The 27154-nt window shown below is 37.7% G+C and overlaps 2 protein-coding genes across 4 annotated transcripts in view; both read right to left on the bottom strand.

Moving 5' to 3' along the window:
• Window positions 1–6171: 6171 nt before the first annotated feature.
• Window positions 6172–22680, bottom strand: arl5a (ADP-ribosylation factor-like 5A). Its single transcript, XM_041807217.1, has 6 exons — window positions 22323–22680; window positions 9785–9845; window positions 9517–9664; window positions 8649–8732; window positions 6963–7114; window positions 6172–6808 (listed from the first exon to the last, which is right to left on the bottom strand). The coding sequence occupies exons 1-6, from the start codon at window positions 22366–22368 to the stop codon at window positions 6760–6762; spliced, it is 540 nt and encodes a 179-aa protein (XP_041663151.1). The 5' UTR covers window positions 22369–22680; the 3' UTR covers window positions 6172–6759.
• A 1506-nt stretch (window positions 22681–24186) lies between these two features.
• cacnb4a (calcium channel, voltage-dependent, beta 4a subunit) overlaps window positions 24187–27154 on the bottom strand; it is a 63369-nt gene continuing 60401 nt past the window's right edge. For all 3 annotated transcript variants that reach the window (XM_041807889.1, XM_041807888.1, XM_041807890.1), the window contains one exon: window positions 24187–26218. In XM_041807889.1, coding sequence (XP_041663823.1) covers window positions 25955–26218 — 264 coding nt within the window. In that variant the 3' untranslated portion in view covers window positions 24187–25954. The remainder of the gene's footprint in view (window positions 26219–27154) is intronic.

Here is a 27154-nt window from a genome sequence, read left to right on the forward strand (position 1 = left end):
TATGGTACCACGATGTCATGCACACAAAGCAATATAAGATGACAGAAATTATGCTGTAGGTATGATAACATACAATACAATATGATACAAGATTAGACAAACAATGTTATATGATGTGATACGACATAATATGATACAATACGAAACGGTATGATATGAGATGCAACGTGATATAATATGGTACAAAATAGTAACAAGATACAATGCAATTGATGTCATACAATACAATCGAAATGATGTGATATGATATAATACAATGTGATGCAATACAAGATGATACAAAAAATGTTATACAATACAATATGATATGCTTTAAAATGGTACAAACAATATGAAATGATACAATAAGATACCATACCACACCAGACAGTTCCACTTAATGTGATTTGCTGTGACAGGATACATTGAGGTTCATGCCACACAATATGACATTTAATATGATTCCCCCGACTGATTTATTTGTCTTGAATTAAATGAACACAAGAACTCTCACAAGAAAAGGCCAGAGTTATTTTCTAGGTCCAAGTGTTTCCAAAAAGTGTCTTTTTTGTTTAGGAAACTTTTCTGTGCTGTCTTGTAAACTGTTCTTAAAGGTGATCTGCAGTTATAAAGGTTGTTTTTGTTTATCTTGTAAGTGTCTGCTTAAGACTTTAATTCAAATCCAGCTACCGTAATTTGTATTTCCATCATATTTTCATAGATGTGTATTAATTTTATGTTGATGTCAGTGAGCTGTCTCATTTAAATTATGCAAGAAATAAAACAAACACTAAAACAAACGCTAAAAAAATGAATAAAACTAAATCGAGCACACATTAAAGAAAATGTTTGAATGTAAGATTTGGTGTTAACTAGAGTCAAGTTTCAAACAATCTATAAGAAAAAAAGACTTAAGGATATGAAAACACAATAATTTTTCTGGATGGTATAAGTTTGAAGTCCAGGGACAGATTTGATATACACAATGACAAATTTATGAATAAGATTGTGTCAAACATATAAACATTTGGACACAGATGTGTGCATTAAAATGAAAAATGCATCATTATATACATTTCCTCGGTTTCAGTGATGTGCCTCTACCTCTCTGGTATGTCATATCTATGCTCTCACTTCTTTGCCAGCAGCAGGGTGCTACCCATGGACTCAGACGGACAGCAGCAGCTGAGCGTCTGTCTCTCTCTCTCTCTCAGAACCGTAGTTATGGCTCCGTTCTGTGATGCACTGGAAGACTTACTGCTCAGGTCTCATTAGCAACATCACTACTGTCTTCATCTAATCTGCAAAAACCGAAAAAGTACAGGTGTTTAAAAGGAGAGAAATACATTGAATACTTGTCATCATTACGATTATTTTTTTCTTTGCCACCCCCTCCAAAGATTTCTACCTCAACCCAAACACACAATTTTGTTTGTGGGAAAAGTATTAAATGAGAATATATAAATACTAGAAAAGCACTCGGAGAGCGCAGACCTCCACCATTAGCCCTATCTCCCAATACTAAAGAACCCCTTAAAAAATTCCTGGATCCAGATGGTGATCTGGATCACTCCCAAAATCTAGTCCGTTCTTCCTTACGCTATTTCTGCCATTTCCTGAAAATTTCATCAAAATCCGTCCATAACTTTTTGAGTTATGTTGCTAACAAACAAACTAACAAATTAACAAACCCTGCCGATCACATAACCTCCTTGGCGGAGGTAAAAATACCCCACCACAGGGAAAATTATTCTGGTTATTTTTTTATGACCAGACCCCAGTCTAAACTACTTCATTAAAGGAAAAGGTCCATATAAAGGCTGCTGGTGGCTTATTTGCTATAAGACAAAAAGATGTGCTGCATTCAAAAAAATAAAACGTCATTTTAAAAGCCATGAAAGCAACAGCGTTTTACTCCTTTTAAAATAACAAAAATTATGGTAAACATGTATTTTGAATGTCTGGAACTTCAGATACTGTAAACATCTGTTGCATTAAATTACAACCCTGAGCATAGTATCATAGTCTTTAATGATTCTAACAGTCAAAAGAATTACTTCCCAAAGCCAAGGACACCCAGGAAGGGGGATGGAGTAGAGCGATGCTTAGTCACTGGAAAAATTGACTGATGACGACCGCAACCAGAACACAACAGCTGCAGGATAGACAACCAAAACACAAACACTGCCAGCAGTCAATCCTTGCTTATCAACACGTAGGGGAAAAAAAAAACAATGATTGGTGTGAGGTAAGAGACCTTAATTAAAATAATTACTCAGTTTAAGAATGACTTTGCAAAAATTAGACAGCTTGCTGTCTGAAAATGGGCAGATTTCCAGACAAACACCAACATCTGCACTGACTTTTATGGTGCTATAAGAAGCAAATGATGTCTTGAATTAATTTGTATTTTAGAGAGGAGTTGGGCTTAGAAGAAAAACGTATGTGTGTTATCACTTTTGGAATCAGGCAGACATGTGAAATAGTCTGCAGGGTTGTCAGGATACTAGAATTTGATATCAGGGGGGCGACTGATATTGGTTCAAGATGGCTGATACAGATACCATTTTTAAGTAATTCATGAGACCGATAACTAGTATTTGGAACTGATGTGCATTTATTATAATGTAAATTTGTTCTTAATGTGGCAAAAGTAAAAATTGCATGATCAAAACAATGAAGAAAAATAGAAAATGTAGCCCCTGCTCTATCAGCATGAAAAACAGCTTGGAGCAACACAGTTGAAGCAGGAAAACAGCAAGTGATGCTGTATACTTAATGTGTCAGTGGCACCCAGACTTAAATGTTGACTGTAAGGCACTCAAGTGATGTCAAGCCGATCAGGTTATGTTGTATGCAGGACATATGGTGAAACCATGGAGAGTAAATCAAGGCTAGAGAGGAATACACACTTTGCATTAGAAAAAGCACACTTTTTGAGTAATTAATAAAATCCATTATCATGAAAAAAATGCCGATGCAAATAATTTGTCAAATGCTAAATATTGGCCTCAATAATCGGCCAGGCTGATAATTGGTTGACTGTATTTGATAAATATCAAATGTTATTGACAACTGTTTCAGTATGTCTTCACAAACAGAAGTTCTAGGCTTCCCATCTTAAAAAAAAAAAAAAAAAAAATGTCTTTAAACATCAGGTGATTCAAACTGGAGACTCCAAGAAGGATCGAGGTAAGCAGACCTGTTTCTATATAGGATTGCTTATAATTGCCTGGAAAAGAGAAATTCTTATATCATGTACAGTGAACTATTGCGAACAACGATGACAAATTTGAAAAATCATTCCTTGGATCTCTATGTATGTAATCCTGTTTTTTAATATAAATTTGACTGGATTTAGATCATAGGGACTCTTTCTGATGCAACAGGACTGTTTTTCATGGGATATTGCAATCAGGAGAGCACATGGGAGCTTCTAATGGTGAGCCTTGCCACCTACATTATTGTTTGATTTTTCACTTTTAAATGCATTAATTGTGGCTGTTGTGGTGATTTTATCCTGGAATGGTTTACATGGTCAGAATCTTGAGAAACTGAGCTTTCTGGTGGTGTATAACATGTACTATACTTATGAACAGTCATTTTGTAAATAACTGAAGACTTTAAAAAAAACTGCCAGCCCATTGCTGGGCCCTAATGTTTAGGGCTTAAATATGCCATATCAGATATCAGAAAAAAAAATCCATCATTGTGCATCCTAGTGTATACAATATGTTGGTCAGCTACCCAGTAAGACTTTATGGGTGATTATTATAGTGTCTGACACAATCATTGACCTACTACTCAAAATAAACTGATGACACCGACTGTCTCTGTCCTGCACAGACTCAAAACTTATTTAAATTAAATGAGCATTGTGTTTTACAAAATATATACCAATTAAATATTCCAAACATTAATTTACTATATTCCTGAGATCAATTAGCTTTTTCTATTTAAGTTTGATTTAGCTACTATAAAATATGAAATAAAATGGTGAAGAAGTGGTTTTATATGCAATAGTTTTATGACTTTATCTAAGGTGCCTATTTTTTGTTTAAGCATGAGTTAACAAACATATGCTGCCCTTTCATAGTTTATTATCATCCTTCATTAAAAAGTCCCATTTTTTGTTAACTTTGGTTTTCTGTTGGCTTCTCTTCTCTTGGTTTCAGTCATCTTGTTATATTTCATGTATGATTACTCCCAAATGAATCTGTGTAAAATAACAGCTGTAAAACTAATACCTCTGGTTTGATGACATTTTAATAAAATATACACATCAGATTAAATTCAGGGACAATTAATTAACTAACTGGTATGAATGTTGAATGAATGGAGCACTTAATCTATAATTTGAAAAAGGATCAAGGGGAAGAATATAAAAACACTGAGTTAAACTTTATGAACCAGTCCAAAAATTCTGACACAGATTCTTGCATTTTTTGTTTTCGAAACACTGAAAAATGTAACTGACAGCTGCAGCTCACTGGTAGAGATGGTTGTCGTGTTGCTCCCCACAGCATGTCCTTCGGGAAATCACTGGATCCAGGTAGCATGGCTAGAGACTTGTGAATGTGTATTAATGGAAAATGGGCACTTTACGTGGCATCCTTTGCACGGGTGCAGTATGTGACTACTACAAATCCTCAGGGTTGACCAATTATCACCTGGTAGAATATTGGGAATGTGCCTGTTAATCTTCACTTTTTATTTATTTCATTTTACCAGTAACTGATAAAATTAATGAACTAAAATGTCAGTAACTTTGGTGTGCCTTCCCCACTGTTTATTTTTTTGCTCTCCAAAGTCTCCCCAAATTTTTTCACTCATAACATTATCTGATTGGCTGATGCACACAGATACTAGCTTTTCTGTTACTACTGCACTGGTTTGTGTTATTTGTTGCTTTGACAAGGCTAGTACTAAATTGCTCATTTCAGCCAGAACACTCTTGAAAAAAAAAAGAGGTTTTCCTGGTTAAGTTAAAAAAGTAAAAAAAAAATCCTATATTTCTTTTTATCTCGAAGTTTTACTTTTTTCATTATTAAGTACACTATTTTGTCGTAATAAATGCATGTTTGTTCTAAATAAGGCTGTCGGCCTCTTTAATGACAAATAATTGTATCCTTGTTTGCGCTAGAAAATCAACATATGCTGACCCTTGCAAAGACCTTGCAGCACTTCTACCCTCCTCACTGCTTCATCTTCAAAGTGAGAAAACTTGTTCAATACTATCAAGGTTTCTACACCATACATCATGTTATTTTATACAGTGTATTCAGAAAGTATTCAGAATTTAGTCATTTTGCAGCCGAACGCTACATCAGGAAAAATTGTTTTCTCCTATTGATCTACACTCAGTGCCCCATTATAATAAAGTGAGAACAGGATTTTAGAAAGTTTTGCAAATTTAGGAAAATATAAAAATGGAAAGGTCACATTAAAAAAGGTATTAGACCTGCTGGTTCCCCCCATTTCTCTTGTTCATTGCCAAGATGTTTCTACACCTTGATTGGAGTCCACCTGTGGTAAATCAAAATGATTGGGCATGATTTGAAATGCACACACCTCTCTATAGAAGACCTTGCAGATGAAAATGCATCTCAGAGCAAAAACCAAGCCACGAGGTCAAAGGAACTGCCTGCAGAGCTCAGAGACAGGCACAGATCTGGGAAAGGCTGCAAAAAATGGATTTACACAACTGTAGCATCAGGCTGCAATGTAACAAAACTGAAAAAGTGAGTTGGGTCTGAATACTTTCTGAATTCACTGTATATCTACTAATAATCTCAAAGTTTTCTACTGATATATACTTTAAATGCTGTCAATAAATTGAACTTTGTATTTTTTAACATATCCCTACTGAGCCTTACTTTGCTTTCATCTTCTTTCCAACCACTCTCCCTGCTCACATTTAGCCCTGGTCTCTTCTCTTCCTCTCTCTCTCTGCCGTCATTCACTCTGGCTCTCCTCTACTCCTGTGGCTGCTCATCACTCTTCCTGAAAGCATCAGTGACCATGAGCTCATATGACACACTCTGCCCCCTAAAGGACTAAAAACACATAACTGAGGATGAAACACAAGCCCAATGTAGTTCATTCTTATCCTTGGAGAAAAGTGACTCACACAGAAGAAAAGTAGTGCATCACCTTAAAGAAACACTCATTCATGACACGCTGAGATTCACCTGAAACAGATAAAAACACTTTATTTCACTGATTATTCATAGAGACTGAAAGGAGGGTATTTTGTGATTTTACCCTCCTCTTTTTAGGTTTCAGTCACTATCAACCATCACTGTTTTAACATTCTGCTGCAGGCACCACGTTAAAAGAGAATACTGGACTGTACACACAGGGGAGGGCAATAAAAACCGCCACAGCCAGTCCGGCAATACTGCAAGGCCACGGTGGGCAAGACTCACACACAACCAAAGAAAAAGTCCATGTACAGTTCCAAGTCAAACACTTTGCTGACTTCTGTGTTTTGCTGTAAAGAAAACCGTGCAAGAAACTTAAATAAATTGGAGTCTCTTTTGATGTCCCATGACCCTCTGAAAAGGTCAAGTTTTTTTTGTTCTTAGACGTCTTTTGTAAAATAAATTATCACAGGAGAATATAAAGTCCTGGCAGCGGCCTGCCCACGTCAGCATCACAGGAAAGAGGAGAGCGGCCATCTGTCAGCCGACCTGACCCCCTCACCCTTGTTTCAAGCTCATGTCTGGAGGCAGAGAAAACAAAGAGCAAGGGCGCACTCTGGATCAGAGACAAAGGTCATCATCTCACGCGAAGCCGTGACATCATCCACTCGAGACCCTGGCACAACCTGTGGGTAATGAGACGATGTAGAGGAATGGGAATGTGGAAGAGAGGGGGATGTAAAAAGATAAAAGCTCAGGATGTAACTTCTATTGGGACAAATGTTGAAGGAATAAAAAAGTTTCATTTTTAACAGCATGTGGTGTAAATGTAGTCCTCACCCCTCCCCAGTTAGAGCACAGCAGGCCTGAATGTGCCACTGGTGGTCTTTCACAGAGGTAAGCTGGAGGCTCTGGGAGATTTCAGCCACGGACATGCAACCCTTTACATCCTGCTTGTTGGCAAAGATCAACAACCCTGCCTTTCTCAAATCCTGGAGGTGGGGATAAATGATAAAGGAGAGAAAAATAAAGACTTTTTCAAAAGCGCACTAAATGAATGAGATACAGCTGCTTGATCATGGCAAAAATTTATTATTATTTTGACTGACAATAAGATCAGGAATATTAAACGTGATTACTTAATCTTACATCTGCATCACATTTATCAAATTTAAAGATATTTAAGATTTTAACATGCAAAAAGTTAGAAAAAATATACCTTAGAGTGTAAATATCTATTTAAAATATATAATATATAATAAATAAGTGCAGACAAGACTGTCTGAAGTAATGTGTAAAAACAAATGAAGCATGCTGAAGCATTTACTATATACAAAAAAATCTGACATTACAATTGTACAATGTCATTGAAAAAAAAAAAAAAAAACTTTTTTAAGACCCTCTTCACACATTTTAAGACTCTATTGCATGTTCTTTTTTGATTAAACTTGATTAATTGCCCAGCACTTGAATGAGAGTACCAAAACACTGATTAAATGTGATAAAATTGCTAGGGCAAACAGCCCCCCAAAATGTGAATCATATGATCTGCTAGAAATTGGTCAGGTAGTTGGAGAGTTACCATTTTACTCTCTGAGTACAGCCAAAGTTCCCTTGAACAAAGTACTGAACAGCCAAACACTCTGACAGCTCTCCTTTGTAGGCATCGGCCTCCGCTCTGATGTCTCTTTATTATGTCTATGTGCATGTATTATAGCCTATGTGTGTGCTGCAGAGAAGTGAAACTCTGCAAGGGTATATTTTGATGCCTGACTGGAAAAAATAATAGTTCATTTAAATCATTTAGACAGCATCGGTGCACAGAGATGCTGTCTGCTTTAAAAGGTGCATTTAACCATTGGTGCATTTTATTAATAAGACTGTATTTTTGCAGAGTAGCATGTGCAAAGGCTGCACAGTTCTCTTCTAAATCAGGCTATGAGTCGTTTTATGAACTCTGTATAGTAATGCACAGAAGCAGTTTAGAATTGAGTTTTAATTTTGCATTTGAAGAAGTTTAAAAATCAGTATCAGAAAACATTAAAACTCAGATACAAAATGCTTTCCAAGAGTTTTATTGCAAGTTTATTCAAATATCTGTTAATAAGTCTGAGGGTCATGGAAGGGCTGCAACCTCTGCGTGCTGTACTTTGTAAACACACATTTTATTGTTCCTTATAACAGACTATGGACTGTGTGGATAATAACACTGAATTTTAGCATTTATATTTAAAATCTGACAGTGTTTAGGGTTCCAAATCTTTATAAATGATAAAATATTTCTTTGTAATCACATACCACTGCACTGAACCATGTCCTACACTGCTGATCATCTTTCAAATTTAAATCAACCCTTTAGAACTGTAGGTTTCATTAGATGAAATATCAAAGTCAGCCATTATACATAATGTTGATGGTGCCTGTTGTAGATGAAGTCAAAGACAGCTTTCGATTTGGTACAAACCAGTGGAACCAGCTTGACACTCATATAATGCAGGAATCATTTTCGTTTTTCAGTATACTTACTTCATGTGCTAGCATTCTGTAGAGTTCCTCTTTGGTCACTGAGATCCTCTCTCTATCTGTGCTGTCTACCACCACAATTACAAACTACAAAAGAAGACAAAAATTAGACTGTAAATAAAACAATACTTCATCTCACCTTTATCAGCCCATGCAATGGTCACACTTGACTGCATAAGAATGGGAAATTCATTTATCTCCTGCAGATATTTTCAAGTATTTAGGAATTGCTGGGGCAATTTTGCTTCCCAAAAAGTGACAATTATTATGCTGTGATGATAATTGTGTTGGTGATAATGACAAATATCAAGTTGCATTTTTTCTCAGTTGGAAAATAAACTTGTCTCTGTACCCAAGAGGACACTGAATAATGATTACAGTTTCCAAATATCCTCAAATTGAGTTTGGCATTTCTGCACAGAAAACCACAAAATCCAGACTGTAGGTCCCACAGGCATGCTGTAAGCCACAGTCTGTTTTAGGGATTCTCCTTGAGGGTAAAGGGATTAAACTGTCCTCCTAGGTGATGAATTATATTGGGTTTTTAGCAAAATCCACATTCAGCAGTTTCTGTGCAGCTGTGTAGCTCTTCCAATACTGTCTGATTTAGTCAGTGTGAGTTCACACTTTTTCACAGTGGTGGAGCTCTCATTCTGTGGTGATTGTTGTGAAGTTTACAGACACAAGTTTACAAATCAATAAGCCCACCTCCACTGGTTAATCTAAGTGAGGAGTCTCATCAAAAACCCTAACCCCTGCATGATTATGACCTAATGAGGTAAAAATATGGTAGAGTGGTGCCAATCCCACCTGTCAGGTCTGTGTCATTTTGTCACAGTACTTTATTTTCAAAACTAGTTGTAGCTGTTACCTCTGTGTTTGTGTAGTATGTATTCCATGATGACCTAAGAGACTCCTGGCCCCCGATGTCCCACATCAGGAAATGGGTGTTGTTGACGACAATCTCCTCCACGTTGCTCCCTATTGTCGGAGAGGTGTGAACCACCTCATTCATTGAACTAAAGAATAAAAAGGAAGGTGGTGAATAACAATCTTTTCCTTTATTAAACATAAGACATGATTAACCTGTAAGGACATTAAGAAGAGGCTCAGTAAAGTGCTTGGTTTTGGATACTTACAACTGGTAAAGAATGGTGGTCTTGCCAGCATTGTCCAGCCCCACAATGATAACTTTGTGCTCTGAAAGAAAATAAAGACACTTAGCACAGTTTCACAAAGCCAACAGTGACATCAATATGTGGGCTAAGTGCTACTGACTGACTGATGTATGACTCTGATGTAAACTCGACCAAGTAATCTGTTTCAAAGATGTCTTTTGATGTGGAACTGCATTGAGCAATTCAAACAACGGCCCTTTTGTGTTCAGCATTATCCTTCACCTCCAAATTGTGTAGCTGCTTCACGCATTGGGTATAACTGAGACATTGTGGGGCTAAGAACAGTGTACTTTCACAGCTACAGATGACTTGGTGGGTGGTCTTAAAGGAGCCTGTATGACCAGGCTGAACCAAGCAGCAGCTGTGGAGATGGCATACATCTTTCTTACAAATACAAAGAGACTGCACCAATGAAAAAGATGAACAAGATGTGACAGCCACAATGAATTGCTCTCCCGCTGTGGGTACACCAAAGTGACAAGACGTCCTTTAGCATGTACAAGGACAGAACCAAACTAATCATGACTGTTGGAAAAATCTTCTGCAACAATTCTTTTCTTAATCTTGAATGTATTTTCTTGCTGTGCACCTCATTGTATAGAAATCCAAATAACCTAACTGTTAATTCTAGAATGCAAGAGTTTTTAGTAAAGGTAAAATAGAAAGGAAACTGTTTGATTCCTCAATAATGCACAGAGTATGTATTTTTTATATTACACACAAAATGTGTGTAAAGACAGAAAAGTAATTTCTAAATTTAAAAAAAGCCCTTTTGAATGTTTTATCATGAACTTTAAAAAAACAGTGTTTTCTTATTATCTGTGTATATGATGTGTTTCTTGCTTGTGTGCACCAGGGATTGGTATGAGTACTTGAACTTTGTACATGTCGTTTTATTTAACAATAGTTCCATTTATTTAGACAGGGAATTTCCTGCATATTAAATTACGAGGCAGCCACCACCAGCAAATTTCGTGCTGCCTCCAGCTCTCAAAGCTCTGACATCATGAAAACTGTATTTTCTAAGAAGAATTACAGCAGGTGGATGTCATTTTTAACTGAAGTTATGGTATTACACCGATTTGGCAGCACTGTATCAGGAACTGTGCACCAGGAGTCCCTGCCAAAACTGCCAAACAACCACAAGTTTCCTACATTTTCTTTCCAACAGCAGATGCACTGGATGAACATAGCACGGACGAATGCGGCGCTCTTTTTGTGTGTGAGCCAAAGACATGACAGCGCGCTGCCCCTCTGTAAACACTAGGGGTGGGAGAAAAAAATTCGATACAGCATAGTATCGCAATATATTGTCTGGTGATATATTGCATCGCCTGTCCACCAAGTATCGATTTTTTCAAATTAATTCCTAATCTGAACTGAAGTCTATGATAATGGAAAAATAAATCAATTGTCTGTCCAGTGAGGTCAGCAGAGGTGACGGTCATGGAGCAGGAGAAAGTTGGTACAACAAACATGGCAGCACCAGGGGAAGGACAGGAATACAAGCAAGGCATTTTTATTTATTTTCTATTTAACCTTTATTTTACCAGATAAAAACCCATTGAGATCAGGATCTTTTCACAAGGGTGACCTGGCCAAGAGGTCAGCAGCACATGTCATAAGAACAGTTACAAAGAAGTGACAGTATAGGTTAAAACGCAATTTTAATGAATGATAGGACTGTAGATAAATGTTGACAGCCCTACAGCATAGCATTCTCTGTATCTTTTACACACTGTGACCCTCCACTCTAACTGCTGTAGGCAGAACATCGACTCATTGCTGAACATATTCCTCCACATGTTCAGGTTCCAGTGCACATGTTGCTGAAACAACTGCAAAAAGGGCTGACAATTAAGGGCAGTCATAACAGGTACTGGCAGCCCTATAGGAGGGGAAATTGGCTGAAATGTTGTGATTATTATTTTTCTTCTGCATGGAGTAAATATTTCTCACATAGAAAGTATGACAGAAAGCAGATTAGTCCAACGTTAAATCAAAGTCTCAGTTTCTATGTTCATCAAAAAAAAATGTTTTATCAGATCTATCTTCCGCTCTACAGAAAGCAAAGCCCACTGTAAATACAGAAAGCCTTGCTCATCAGGTATGTATCTTAAATCCTGCTGAAAGAATCTTACAGGATTATGGCCTAAAACTGCCTTTACAGGACTTTTTAAACTTTTGAGTAGCTTTTTATTTGCATGTGAGCTTGAAGGAAAAGGTTCCTAACTGAATAAAAAGGATGGTATAGGGATTTATAGTTTGCATTTAGTGTGTATAACTTTGTGTGACTTATTTTGAGAGGGGCTGTAGGTTCAGACATGCAAATAGTTCACACAAACAGAACTGCCCAAAAAGACAACCATAATATTTTCACCTTGCATATGAATGATGCGATGCTACCTATGCAATCACTTCCACTTTCTAAGCATACTGCACCATATTTGTACATGATTTTTAGGCTTATGTGTGAAGACAATAGCACACTTTCTATGTAAAACAGGTAAGTAAAAAAGATTCACAGCTGTAAGACTGCAGAAAAGGGGGGCCCTGTAATACTTCCCCAGAAGAGAATAGATAGAGTGCTGGCAGAGATAGACATCCTTGTATAACCGGATATCTATGTAAAGTACCACACTCTTTACAAAACTTTCAACATTCTCGCATCATCTAAGTTGTTCAGAGAACATCTGAGCTAATGTGAACCTTACTCTCCTGTACCACTGGTTTAGTACTTTTCAGGAAGGCTCCAGCTTTTACAAGAATACATTACTTTAACAGAGGAAGTGAAAACCAAAGTGTGAACCTTATCTATGCAACCCTCCTATGTTATAAACAAAACATGACTGCTGTCTGGACAAGGACTTCTGGTATTTCAGCAAAACCATAGCATTAGCAAACACGCAGCCAGCATGTAAAGACGTAACACGCAGTCAAACGGTGCTTAAAGGTCACATGAAATCAGAACACTCCTATGCAAAAATAAAATATGTCTTTAGTAAAAAAGGTCATGCAGGTAAAAGCTAAGCCGTGTTAACATCTTTGACTGTAGACAGCACAGTAACTGCATGCGTTTCCTCTTACAAACCAAAGATCTTCAGCAACAGTTTCTGTTGATGATTTCTTTGCCATTTACTTACAGTTTGGTTAGATCATTGTCTGATAATTGTGTAATATTTACATCACTGTTTTAAGTTCAAGTGAAGAAAAAAATGGCTGAAATTTGATGGTGGATGTTGGATAAAAACGTTTTAAACATGAAAATATACACTGTGATTTTTGTCTACACTGAGCTGATTGTGAAAGTAAAAGTATACGTTTGAGAATATAGGGATGCACAAAATTGACATGCTATCTCTATCAGCAGATACCAGCTTCTTAAAATGTATTTATTGATATTGGCAGATAAAATGTCCGCTGTTCTGCCAATATAACAGCAGAATGGTCAAATGTTCCTGTATACATGACCGTTTGAGGTGAAGCATCAACTACCAGATAGGGATGTAAGATATTGGATTTTCGCCAATATCCGACCTGCTGATATTTTAAAACTCATTTTGGCCGATACCTATATTTAATTACATTTATTTCCACTGTAAAAAATACCAATTCCATCCTGTACTACAAATATTTTTTTCTAAATATTGGTAGTCTATTTTTTTAAAAACAGACAAAACATTTGTTTTTTATCAGGAATAAAGGATGTATTGTTTTTTGTTTTTTTTTTTCAAATACAGCCATACACTAATGAAAAACTTAAAGTAATGTCTTTGGGTTACATGTGTATTACATGCTACATGTATTTTTAACAGTACAGCTGAAGTCATCTGCATCTTTGAGGGTAATAAACAGCAGCAAAACAACCTGCTGAAACTGAGCTCCACAGTGCAAAAAAGAAATAGCTTATAAATAGAGTTGTCCTGATCAGCATTTTTGGCCTCTGATCACGATCTGATTTTTTAATATTGAATATCTGCCGATACCGAGTCCTGATCCGATACTCATAACCTAGATTCTAGATTCTAATCTACCTAGATTAGAGTTTCAATTGTTACTACTAGATATCTCAAACTTATTCCATTTAACTCAGTACAGCCAATATTGTTGTATAAAACATAAAATCACATTTCTGCTCAGAATGGTGTAATAGCTCTGTTTCACTGACATGGGGCAAACATCTGAGCTCCAAATGTCTGTATTAAAGCTAACGGTAGTGAAGTTGCCTTTCTCTAGAATGCTATCACATACTTTGTTATAAAGCTCCGGTAAAGCAGTGTCAGTAATGTAACATGAAGACTGCAGGGCATAGCGTGGGTCCAAATTCTCCACCATGGAGATGGGCTGGTTGTCCAAGCAATGAATTTGACCACCTTTTCTGCCGAGGTTGTTGCTTCGGAGAAGCTGCCTGTTGCTCTTGTAAAGTCTCCGTATTCCGCTGCATGTTTTGATTGAAGATGACGGACACTTGAAGTCCATATATCTGTGGTGAAGCTAACATGTTTAGCTTAAATGAGGAGCTTCTCTACGTGACTGGAAATGAAGCTTTGCTGTTCAGGTGGTAAGGTTGTAAGTGCGTGCCAAGTATAACCTAGCGGGGTTTTAAATGCATCATTAGCCGGGGAAGCCCGAATATTCCACTATGCTGAGAAGCTGATTGTCATGAGCTATAAATTCAATGATTTTCCTGTTCAGCTCCTTACCTTTGGGTGGTCGCTGCTGTATTTTTTAGCTTTGTCGAATGATTTAAGTAGAGGCTGTTGATGAGTTTTGTCATTCTTTATCTTAGGAAAGTCCTTTTAGTCATCAGGGTGACGGATTTTTTAGATGCAAAATAAAGGCATGTTGTCGTTCTCCTCCTCGCATCACATGTACTTTACAAGTGATGCAAACAGCTACTTTGCTGTCTTGTTCCCACACCACAACCTTCTACCACACAGCAGACATGCTGAGTTTGTTGTTGGCGCACGTCCTGCGTCATTGCGTGCGTTTAATGATGACGTCACATTATCGGCCGTACAGATCGGCATAAATTTTATAATTGGCCTTTTTACCTTTTTTTTTTGGCCTTTTTCAACTATTATTGGCTGATACTGATATACTGCCAATAATATCATGCATCCCTACTACCAGACCACCACACCTACAACAGCTGAAGATTTTCTTTATTCCATCCTCATTTTTTAAAAATGTGCTCTAAGGCATGAAGTTTTGGGTCCGAACAACAGCTAGTTTGATTTTTTGTGAACAATGTGGTCATGTGGTATTTCAAGCACTTTTTCAGGAATGTCTCAGGGAACCACCCTGCAAAGTTGTTGTTTAACTGGGAGAGTTCATTTTAATTTGTAGTATAAACTCAAAAAAAACGGTCACATTTTCATTTTGTTCACAGAGCTTGCTGCCTGGCAGAAGGTTGTTGCAGTGCTGTTTGTGGCTCTAAGAAAAGAAGGTGAAGCTTTCCATTATTGTCAAAAATACATTTCACATATAAATAAACAATCAGGCAGTCACAATGAAGAGTTACAGTTCAATTCTGGGACAGGGGAAACTGTGTTTTCTGAACATTGTGTGTCATTTTAGACAGAATGAAATCCTCCAAGTAAAATGAGTTCAGACAATTTCAAATCAGACTGGAGAGTATTCCATGCAGTGGGGCAGCAAAACAGAATGCTCTTTTCCCTAATTCAGTCCTCACATGAGGAACAAACAAATGAACAATGTTCTAGAGCGCAAGGCATAATGGCTTTCAGATCTTTGAAGGAGAGTAGATAAATAAGAAGAAACTAAGCCAAGCAGAGCCTTGTAAATTAGAGTTAGAGTTACCTGCGAGCACTCAGTTAAGGCTATCCAGATTTAGCAAAGAGTTCATAGTGATGAGGTGACTACAACCAGTGACAAACCTCAGAGCACAGTGATAGCCAGTATAAGACTGAAGACATTTGGCTGAAGCAGTCATATACAGAACTTCACCATCATCGAGCAGCAGTAGAAAGGTTACAGATACAAGATATTTTCAAACTCTGAGGGAGGAGCAGGATTTATTTCTGTAATAGAGACCTATTTTCACCCTGAGACTGATTACCAAGTTGGCAATGTACTTTAAATGAAAGCTCACGATCAATAAGAAAACCCCAATATTTATAGTTAGACACTAGCTCAATGGGTACACCTTGTGAAGTTAATATTGAAGGGATGCTCCCTGGTTACTCACTTTTATTTGAAAGTAGAGTTTGGTTTTGTCTGCATTTAGAACCAATTTGAGTTTCTGCAGATGAGATTGGACAACATTAAAAGCAGACTGCAAAAACTCAAAAGCCTGAATTATTGATGTTGAACAACAATAAATGACAAGAGGCATTTGACATGTTATTACACAAGTTATTAATATAGCTAGACAGAGAATGAAATAGGTCCCAAGACCGAACCTGGGGCACACCTTTAGAAACCTCCAGAAAGGAAGAGGTAGCATCAGCCATCTGGACACACTGTGATCTACCATCCAGATAGTTTGCACACCAGGATGCTGCTTGGTTGGATAAGCCAATATGCTAGAGCACATTTAACTACAAATTATGGTCTACAGTGTCAAAGTCTATAAAAAGAGCCACACAGTATTTCTTACTGTCCAGAGCCTGGATAAAATCATTTAAAACCTTGAGGACAGCTGTGACAGTGCTGTGCTTTTTTTCTGAAACCAGACTGAAATGACGATAAAATATTATTTGAATCTAAATACTCCTTTAGTTTATCACAGACTAAGGGCCAGTTCAGACCCAAGATTTGCGATCAGACTAGTTGAAACTTGCAACTGCTTGCAACGTTCCACTCTGTGATGCTCTAAACACCTCCCAGTTCACACTGCTGCAACTGAGTGAGACGATGCACTGTTTCCATGGCAACGACTCTCACTGTCACTCACTTTAAAGAGATTTACCTAAGTTATTGCACGATAAATCTGCCTCTTAAAGAGGGAAAGTTCTGCACATTGAATGTTTTTGTGTTTTTGTCGTCATGATCATGCCTTTATTTCACATGCGGGTGCATGAGAGTGATTACGCCTCCTTGTCATCAAAATTGTGCAGCTGTGCAGTTTCAAGGCACATGTGAATACACAAATGCTTTGCTAGATCAGTCTTATTATAACCAAAATGTCCACTGAGAAAAATATTTTTTTCCTCGGACAGATTTAGTGCAGACAGCCTTTAATTTCTCCTGCCTATCTTATAAAGCACAGTGCATCCTGTCCGCGTGCAGCTGGAAAGAGAGCCTTTAAAAACGATATAATCTATTAACCTTTCATTCTTTTTTATATTACTGCCTGCTGTGATCACATAGATCCTTTTTGTTGTTGCTATTACACAGAAACTTCATTCTGTCAGCTGCACATAATCCTGATGTGCTGGAGGAGGCAGGAGTTTAGGAAGTTTTACAGCATGACAGCGCAGTTCAACAGCACATATAAACACAAAAATCCTTTCTAGCTCATTTATGTCATAATTAACATATCAGCTGAGAAAAATAATTTTTCCATGGACAGATTTAGCTCATTCAGCCTGTTAAAATCTCATGGATTAGCTCATGAAGTGCAGCGCATCCTGTTCATGCGCAGCTGGAAAGAGAGATCCTTTTCAAAGGATATAATCGATTAACCTTTCATTTATTTATTTTATTTATTGCATATTTTGCCTCTTGGAATGATTGCATCGATCCTCTTTTTGTTTGTTTTTACACAGGACCTTCAGCCCATCAGCTGCGTATTAAAGCCTGATGCGCTGCGATGCTTTTCTAACTCACTCATGTCATAATAAAGATATCTGCTGAAAGCTATTATTTTTTCGTGAACCAGTCAAGCTTCTACAGCCTTGGATTTCTCATGGTTTATCGCAGGAAGCATACAAATGCAGCTGGAGAATGGGAGACTTTTCAAAAAGGTTGTTTTTATTTCCTTTTATCATATGTCTGCTCCTTGGAAATTACTATATATTCTGTTTTTTTTTTTTTTGTTTTTTTTTTTAGTTTTCACCCTTAAATCTCAATCTAAAAACTCTGCTGTCTCCTCCATCAGCTGTTAAGCTGGATGACAACTGATGGAGGAGACAGGAGTTTGGTAGGCGGAAGTTTTCATGTTAAATCATTAAAGAGGTCAATGTTTGCCTAATATTTCCAAGAAGCAGACAGATGTGAAAAACTGAAATAGAAACATTGTTTAGAAAAGGTTCTCCTAAACTTTATTTTGCTGCGCTCATAAGTAGGAAGTGCTGCGTTTTACTGGATAATCCATGAGAAATTCAAGGCTGTAGGAGCTGAATATGTCAATAGAACATTAATTATTCTCAGAGGATATCTTTGTTATAACAAGGCTGATCTATCATCAGATATGTTGACGATCTGTTTGTCTCTATTGGAGGCAGACTTTGTCAGATCAGGATTTAAAGATTCGAATAAGGAACCTGCTGAAATAAAATGTTCGTTGAAGTAATTCAACATCTCAGATTTTTCAGTCAAAATGCAAGAATCACACATTAAAAAATTTGGGATTTCACCATTTTTGGAGGTTTCAGAGAGATAAAACTCAGATTTGCCTCTTCTGATCAAAGAAGTACACAGATTACGAAGTTGACGAAATTTAAGCCAGTCGACTTCAGTTCTACTCTACTCTCTTCGATAAGAGCCAGGTCATGGAAAAAGCCTGTTCATGAAAGTGTTTAAAGTCTCTCTTTAGCAGTAGCCGAGGAAAACTTATGGGGGACATTTGTCAAAATCAAATCAATTAATGACAATCTTGTTGGATACTTTGGGTTGGACTACTTATTAATTGTGTTAGATTAAAAGAATTACATACAGATTTCAAATTATCTGAAGAAGAGGTCAGCCAATCAAAATTTAAATCCCCAACCACAACAAGATCACAAGAATAAAATGTAGTAATGTAGTTAGACAGGGTGCAGGCTGAGGGTGGCCTATAGCAGCCCATGATTACAAGGTGCTGTCCCTGGGAAAGTTCAAGCTGTAAGGAAAGAAGTTCAAATTGCTTGCTAACATACAGAGAAGATAACAGGAAGACATTAAACTTATTTTTAACATAAATAGCTTTTCCTCTCCCCTTTCTGGGGCGGTCACAACGAAAAACACTGTAACCTTTTATCAAAATATCCTTCTCTGGGATGGCTTTATTCAGCCACGTTTCAGACAAGACACCCAGACATGCTTGAAATATAGATAACCCAATGTGTTATCACGAGTTCCTCACTGTAAATGAACTACAGTTGTTTTTAAATGGGTTGAACTGATCAGCTTAGGACAGCTGTGGTTAGTCATCCTGGGACTTGGAAGTGAAGCTGGGGCTGGACCCCTGGGTGACAATAAAAGCCTCACAAACTGCACTGAAATGATGGATGGAGCAGAAGAGAGCAGAGATTATCTGAAGGAGGAAGGCGTTGTTTGTAGGCAAGCCAGACAAAGATGGCAACAGAATGTTCTTAAAGATTTTGCTAAGGGTTATGTCAGAGCACAATTAAAAGCTCTAAGTGGGACATTTGGAAGTGAAAATAAATTGCAACTATGCCTACAATATAAAATTATTTTGAGACTCTGACCTATGTTCGCTTACTGAGACTCATTTAGTGTTTAGGAGTGTGCAAAAAACTTAACTGTTAAGCTGAAATGAAGATAAACCCTTTAACGAAGAATTTACAAAAGTCTGAGGTCAGTCAGAAGAGTGTATATAAGCCAGTTGTGTTTGTCTATCTGGGGTTTTCATGTTCTAGACTTGCCTCCAAAACCTGCTTCCTTTTTCTGAAATAAAAAAAATCAAGAAGCTGTTTTTTTTTTAAACACTTCATTTGCAATTAACTACTGGCTAGGTGGATCTTGATCTGACTGCACTAGAACAGTGTAAAGATTGACCAATATTCTCAGGCCTCTATCCAAAACTAAAAAGAATGCTGATGGAGAAGCATTTTTTTGTTTAGATCACAGATTTTTTCCTTGTAATCGGCTTTCACGATATGTTCATTTTTAATGCTCATTTTATGATGAAAATTTATTTGTAATTAGTCCTATGAAGAACACTGTCAAATCAAGTGTGATGCACCTAATGTCGAGGGTAGGGCTTGGCAATTATAGCAAAAATCAAAACCATCATTAATTGGGCTTTTTATGTCGATTACAGTTGATGAACGATTATTCCACCCCTAACCTTCAACTCTGTTTGTTCTGTAAATATTTGTATAATTTTAAAATGAAAAACTGAGATTAACATGCAGAGATTAACTATTTATGATTATTTATTGAGACAACTGAAATAAAACAGCTGAAATGAAACTACCTGGCTGCTTATCGCGTGACTACACAGCTAATAGTTTGTTTTTAAGGGGGCGGTGCATCAGTAGAGAGAGATATTACAAGGGGGAAAAATTGAAATAATTGACATGGCAGATTTTTGTCGGTTATAGGCTCTAAATGTTGGTTTTGATTATTTTTTGATTAATTACCCAGCTCTAGTTGAGGGTATTGCAATTATATAACAATCATAAAAATTCCTTGATCACCAGCCCACAAAACGATCTAACCTATTCTAGTATTAGAACTTTAGAGACTACAAAGTTTCAATTAAATTTGAACAATTTAATCCACCAAACAAACACACTACATCTTTGGTTCTCAACTGGTGGGTGGGGACCCTAAAGTGGGTCAAGCTATTTTCCGTGGGTGAGTGGGGATATGTGCCTGGTAAAAAATAAAAGGAAAATGATTTCCCCTTGTGGGACTAATAAAGGAATATCTTATCTTATCTTAAAGAAGTGTATGATGTGCTCTTATTTTGAAGAAAATTCTATTACAGCTTTTGTTTCATTTCAAGCCTAAACAGCCCCATTGTTCATTAACAATATTTGGTTCAAAATTTAAGAGTTTGGGTTGCGTTTTTTTCTCTGAGGAGGTGATGGTGGGTTCTGACCCTAGATCAGTCAAGAATCAGTGTTATGGATAATTTGGCCAGATACCAAGCACAGTCATTTGTAATGAAAGTTCCAGAGATGGACACAAAATCTCACAGAAACTTGCATGAACACACGAGATGACAGAAGATATGGAGGCGATCAACACTGACAGCTGGTGGTCCTGGCATGCTTTCTGATTTTCAGAAAAATGCAAAATAAAAATTAAAAATACAGATGCAGGGAATAATATCAGTATTAGAAGATATTAAATTTAAAAGTTAAGATATTGGATCAGCAGATACGAACATTTCTGCTCATATTTACAGATGATATGTTGGCCATGCATATCAGCGAGACCAATCACATATCAGCCTGTCAACTTCCCCACTCCTCTCTTGGCTCTGATCGACTTAGTCTCTCTCTCTGTACATGAGACACATGGTGTTTTCACATTAAAAATATGAGCCAAAATAATCCTAATTACACATTTTTGAATCATTCTGCCCTAGTTTACTCCATCTAATATCATCTAGGTTATAAAACAGAATGATTTATTGCTTTTATTTGTTGAAAAACACATAAGATGAGAACATATTCAATGATATTAAATATATATTAAGTTATATTAAATCACATTTTCAATATGGAGAAAAATCCCGATTAGAATATTTTCACAAGTTGTTCAGCCCTAGTAAATGAATTTTCCTAGAAAACAATTTAAACATTTCTAATGGTCTTGTTAAGAGTTAAACCAGTCATTCTGGTAATACAGCTCACAATACACAAGGTAGAGTAAAGTTCATCACAGTAATTATAAGATCTGTAAAAGTTATGGCTGGCCATGTCACAGCAATGTACTGTATATGCTCCGAGTGTCCTAGAGTACATTGAGTAATGTAAACTAAAACCTGAAGGGAACTCATGTGGCTGTCCACGTTTTACATAAGTAAAGCCAGGAGTGAATGAATGTAAGGTTACCTGTGCCTCTGACACTACGCTGATAAGATGATGTGATTATGGAGGCTGTACAAAGTTAGTATGATTCACTCTGGAGTCATTCATTGATCCTTATTGGCCAGCACATTCTGCTGATGTGGCTGACTTCAGCGTGCTCTGTTTGTGTAGCCACCTACAATCATAATACCGGTGAGCAGGGCTAAACCCAGAGCTACATGTGAGGACTCTTGTTACAGAGGTTTCACAATCTGTTTACCGATTCAAGATCGGTATCATGAGGATTGACTTGGTGTCACCTAACCTTCGCTCTGAGCCGAAAGAGCATTAATAATCGAATAGGAAGCCGCAAACGACACTCCCCCCAGCTAAAATACGAAACTATGACATTAACGTTCACAATATGGAATAAGCGAAGAAGCAGACGGCAGTGAACCAAAGGCATTATGATAAAATAAACAAGCTTCATGTGAACTAATCTATTTCCCAGGCTCCTATCAATGTGCCAGTCCAGTCTTCCAAAGGGGGCCTCCTCTGACCACCAAGCCCACTTAGCAGCCTTTTCTTCGACAGTTTCATCGTAACAGACCCCCCAGTGTTCTTACCTTGATGATTAAAAAGCCTCCATAGCTTCGTGAACAGTATTCCCATGGTTGACAGTGATGTTTTTCGATGCCAGCTTGTAGGAATCCTCTGTAACTTAGCTAGCTAGCGTTGATGCTATTCAGTGCTATCAACTTTACCTAGCTAGCTAGCTAGCCGACTACACTGACGAACAGCCGTTAAAGCTTTTTAGAACAACCGCCATACTTGTTTGAACTGGTCTTAGTTATGTCTCTGCCATAAGATAAAAACTAAGGTCGAGACGGTCAATGTTTACTCGAAAACAAAACCAAAACGCAAGCCACTCTGGCTAGATGGTTGGAATCAGCTGGCTGTTGTGGTGAAGTGCGCTGCGCTAGTTAGCTGTCATTGGTGCGCATGCGCATTTTCACTGTCCAGTTGCACAAATTATAAACTCAACAAAAAGGATCACAATAAAGCTAATAAGGGTCTGATCAAAATGAGATATTAATGGAAAAATATATAAAATCAAAGACCCTATATGAGTAAGATACGGATTCGGAAATATGTTTATTACTTCCGAGATAATTCGTCGAAATTATGTAAAAAGGAACTAAAATAACTACAGTAATGCTATAGCTTGTCTGTGATTACATATGTATGATAGTATGTGGCTACAGTAGATCTAGAAAATATTCAGTGGCTAAATATATAGAATGTTAATGTTTATGTATTTATATTCATCTATTGGGCTTTTTCTTTATTTGGACAGGGCAGCAAGCAGGGGTGATGCGCAAGACAGCAATGGAGAGAGGACCAATTCAGACTTATTTCATTACTTCTTGGGTGTTGGACTCCCACACTGACAGCTCTTCCACTCCTTTTTGACCGATCAGATTTAGTCCAACAGGTGTCTTACTCTGCCCAATAAAAACCTCTTCCATGAATGAGTAGTTAGGAAAACTAATTGCTTGATGTGAAACAACAGATAAAAAACTGCTACTGACTTCTAATCATGGCACTCTAATGGGTCACTGTCTGTCAATAGGACCAATATTGGCCAATACTTTTGCATAGGAGCATCCTAACATCAGGGTTATGTGATATCCTTTGTACAAGTGAGGACTGTAGTCTTTGCACATAGAGGACACACTTTACCTATGGAGCCCAGGAAATTGTACTCTATCTCCAAAGACCCTCCCCACTTATGCAGGTGGGGTGTTGTTCACCAGTGAGAATGAACAGCAAGATTGATAGGTAGATTGGTGCAGCATCTGCAGTTTAGCAAACATTGTATACTGCCGTGTTGAAGCAGGAGCTGAGCCAGAAGGCAAAACTCTCAATTTACCAGTCAATCTTCATTCCAACCCTCATCCATGGTCATTAGCTTTCGGTAATGACCAAAAGAATGAGATCGCTGGTTCAAGATGTCGATTGAGATTCCTCAGGTGGGTGGCGGGGCTCAGCCTTAGAGATAGGGTGAGTACCTTGGGCAACCGGAGGTAGCACGATGAAGAGCTGCTGCTCCTTTTCCTCAAAAGAAACTAGTTGAGGTGGTTTGGGCATCTGATCAGGATGCCTTCTGGTCGCTTCCCTGTGAAGGTCTTCTGGGTGCGTCCAACTGAAAGGAGACCTTGGGATAGACCTAGCACATTTCATCTGGCCTGGGAACATCTCAGAATCCCCCAGGAAGAGCTGGAAAATGTTGCTGACAAGAGGGATGTCTGAGTCGACTTGCTTGGCCTGCTGCCAGCGCAACCTGGCCGTTGATAGGTGGAAGAAAATGGATGTTTAAGTAATCTTTGTCTGCACTGAAAAGCTGCAGAAATTGATAAATAATAACAAAGAGCAGACGTGTTCTGAACAAAAAACAGTATAACATGCAACAGCATAAGGGCAGTTTATTTCATTACAATTGTAAAATGACAGTGCACACAAACTTCTAATAAATGCATCATTCTCTCACAGGCAGTATTTAACTCTTATGTTAAGCTGTTGCTCCAGATGCTGAAACAACAACAGTAAAAGCTACTGTATATGGCATATTAGAACAGAAGTCAATAGTTGTTTTCCAGGATCACTGGAGCACAATGGAATTCATGACGTATGAACTGAAAGAAAATAAAAGGACCACTCAAAGTAGAGAATTGAAAAAAATGTTGTTTAAAAGTTTAAAAGTATTAACCTTGTGATTTTTGGCAGTTTATCAGAAAGTCTATTCGATTGAAAGTTAAGGGAACTTTTTCACATTTCCTAAAAAAGTAGCATGTAAAAGACTTTTGATGAATTCAGTTGCAGTCCTACAGTAATAAAGATAACAAAGCTTTGGCTAAAACTGGGGCAGTTGAAGTTGCTACTCAAAGAAAACATTTCAGTGTATTTTCATTAAATTTGATCATGAAATATGGCAGAGAAAGTTTTTTTCTTGATGTTGGAAAGTATCTGAAAGGTTTTAAAAAGAGAAACAATACGGATAGTTTATCATACCTTATATGCTTTAGTCTCTTTCCTTTGATTATTTTGACAGTATTTACACATGGAAGCGCTCAATATCAATCATTCATTAAAATCCAGTTTAATTGAATTAAATATTAACTTTAATGTCCTGCCAAGAAAATATCAGATGACAGCAGTACATACATTTATGGAATATTTATATGACAAAAAGATGCTGGCTTGACCTTACTTGTGACTTATTTCTATTTGGATCATCTAAATCATAATAATCAGGAATTAAATTTACTTCAGATGGGTAGGAACATGAACGCTACATCTGTTAAACACTTAACGTCATTTAAACCTCTGATTCCTGAGGGTTGGAGCTTTCAAATATATATATATATATATATATCTATCCGATAGATTTTTATACTTACATATATTTCTCTTCTTACGGATTGACAAAAATGTAAAGAAATAAAAAGCCTCAATCTTGAGGTTTTTAACTGTAATTTGTATAAGTATCTGCAGGAGTTGTAATATTCTGTCTTTAAATGGTTGATGAAATAACAAAAAGGGGGCCCAAAGAGCTACTGTATGAACCAGGAATTAAACAAAACACTATCCATGTTCATAAACAAATGTTTTAAACTCTGGATTTGGGAACAGGCTTCCACAGGATTTATTACACTCACATCAAGGACTGTGGCAAACAAACTAGAGGAGCATTAAAGATGCATTTTGTTCTGCTTCTAGCAGCTCCTGAACGCGTGCAAACAGGTTCTGTGTTCATCATCACTGCTGGATGCTCTTGCTGTTTGGCTGAGGCAAGTAGTGACCTGAACAGTCCTACCTGCATGCTACAGTAACAGCTGAGATGGCAGGAAGGGTCCAGGAGAGCCTATATCGACCACCTGCAAGTGTACTTAACTCACAGGCTACATCTGGGGAATATTTAGATCAGGTCCAGCTTCGTTCTTGTCTAATCTTGTGCTACTTTCACATCCAGTCTTTTCCTTTGTTTGACTCAAAGCATGAAGCAGAATTCTTATTTTTTATGTTTTCATTTGGTCGGAGCCAAGGCCAGAGGGAAAAGAGGTACTACACATCAATACAAGGTTGTCACAGTCCACATGAGTGTAGTAATTTTCTTCATGTTACATCAAAGGGCCTCGACTCTTCCGTCCATAGTGGTCGTAAAGAGAAATACAGGCCTACACTTGGTTAAGAGAGCTCAAAGCCGTTGCCTGGAGTCATGGTTGTAGCCTCCTGGGGATCCTCGATTGCGATGAGGCTTGTAGGAATCCTGGTAGGGGTCCTGGTAGTCCTCCTCTACGAGAGGGGAATGGTCTCGGCTGTGCTGTGAGTCCGAGGATAGACGGTTGCGATTTTTCCTTGCCCGTTCATTATGGTAGTTTTCATCAGCAGGCATCAGGCTGCGGCGTTCAACAGGGGAGTGGTCTGTTGTGGTGTGGTTGCTGTTTCGGTTTCTTTGGGCCTGTCAGGGAAAGAAAATACAGATTCTGTAAGGGCGTTTATTTGCTACAACAGTAAAGAATAATGCACACAATAACTATACATAAATCATAAAGCAGAACATGATGTAAAAATTGCATAATAATTGTAAAACATTGACAAACAACTCTACACTCACACCACTGCCAAACGATGGGACTTTACTGTAACTGCACTACAAGTATACATTTGCATCAAAGAATAGTAAGCTAAATGAGTCACACATGTCTGTCAGTGGTCACTGAGATGTGGATCAACGCAGCTACTGTTCTTTACACCAGTGGTCCTCAGTTGGTCTGGCATTAGGACCTCCCACCACCTCTATGAGAGAGTGTGAACAGGGTTTTTTAAAATGTTTAATCACTCAAATAAATGTCCTGAATAAAGGTTTTGTCTAAAATGTAAACATCAAAACATTTAGTCTCTGTGTCTGAATTTATATTAGTGTGTTTCATGAAGCCTGATTAACCTGGGATCCCTGCTTACTACAGGTAAGAGGTAGAAAATCTACAGATAGTGTTCTGACCAGTGGATCTATTTTAAGCTAGTCTAGTCCCAGCCAGAATGCCCATATGGGCTCCATATTGATTATACGTGGCCTGCAAGTATGGGTTCCATGTAGGTTTGTCTGAAGGCTCCATGGTGGCCCCACCTGTGATTGCCCATGTGATCTTCAAGTGGGATCAACATGGGGTTCTGATAGGGCCTATCTAGACATTCTCTATGAGACCCATATAGGCCCCATTTCTATAGATTTCAAGTAGATCCTGCTTGAATGGTGGGGCCACCTGCAGACAAACCTGCATTGGACCCATTTTTGCAGCCCATCTCTAACCCATATAGGGCTCACATGGACATGCTGACTGGGCTGACCTTTTTAGGCTTTTCCATTACATTGGGCGGCTTGGCTATACTTTGT

This window comes from Cheilinus undulatus, linkage group 15 (assembly GCF_018320785.1).
Source record: "Cheilinus undulatus linkage group 15, ASM1832078v1, whole genome shotgun sequence".
NCBI lineage: Eukaryota > Metazoa > Chordata > Actinopteri > Labriformes > Labridae > Cheilinus > Cheilinus undulatus.

Bases quoted from the DNA above. Each gene is read 5' to 3' on its own strand.
- arl5a (XM_041807217.1), bottom strand. From the start codon at position 22,368: ATGGGAATACTGTTCACGAAGCTATGGAGGCTTTTTAATCATCAAG. The intron at 9,846-22,322 runs GTAAGAACACTG...ATTTTCTTTCAG, and splicing joins GAGGCTTTTTAATCATCAAG to AGCACAAAGTTATCATTGTG. The intron at 7,115-8,648 runs GTAAGTATACTG...CCCCACCTCCAG, and splicing joins ACAGAATGCTAGCACATGAA to GATTTGAGAAAGGCAGGGTT.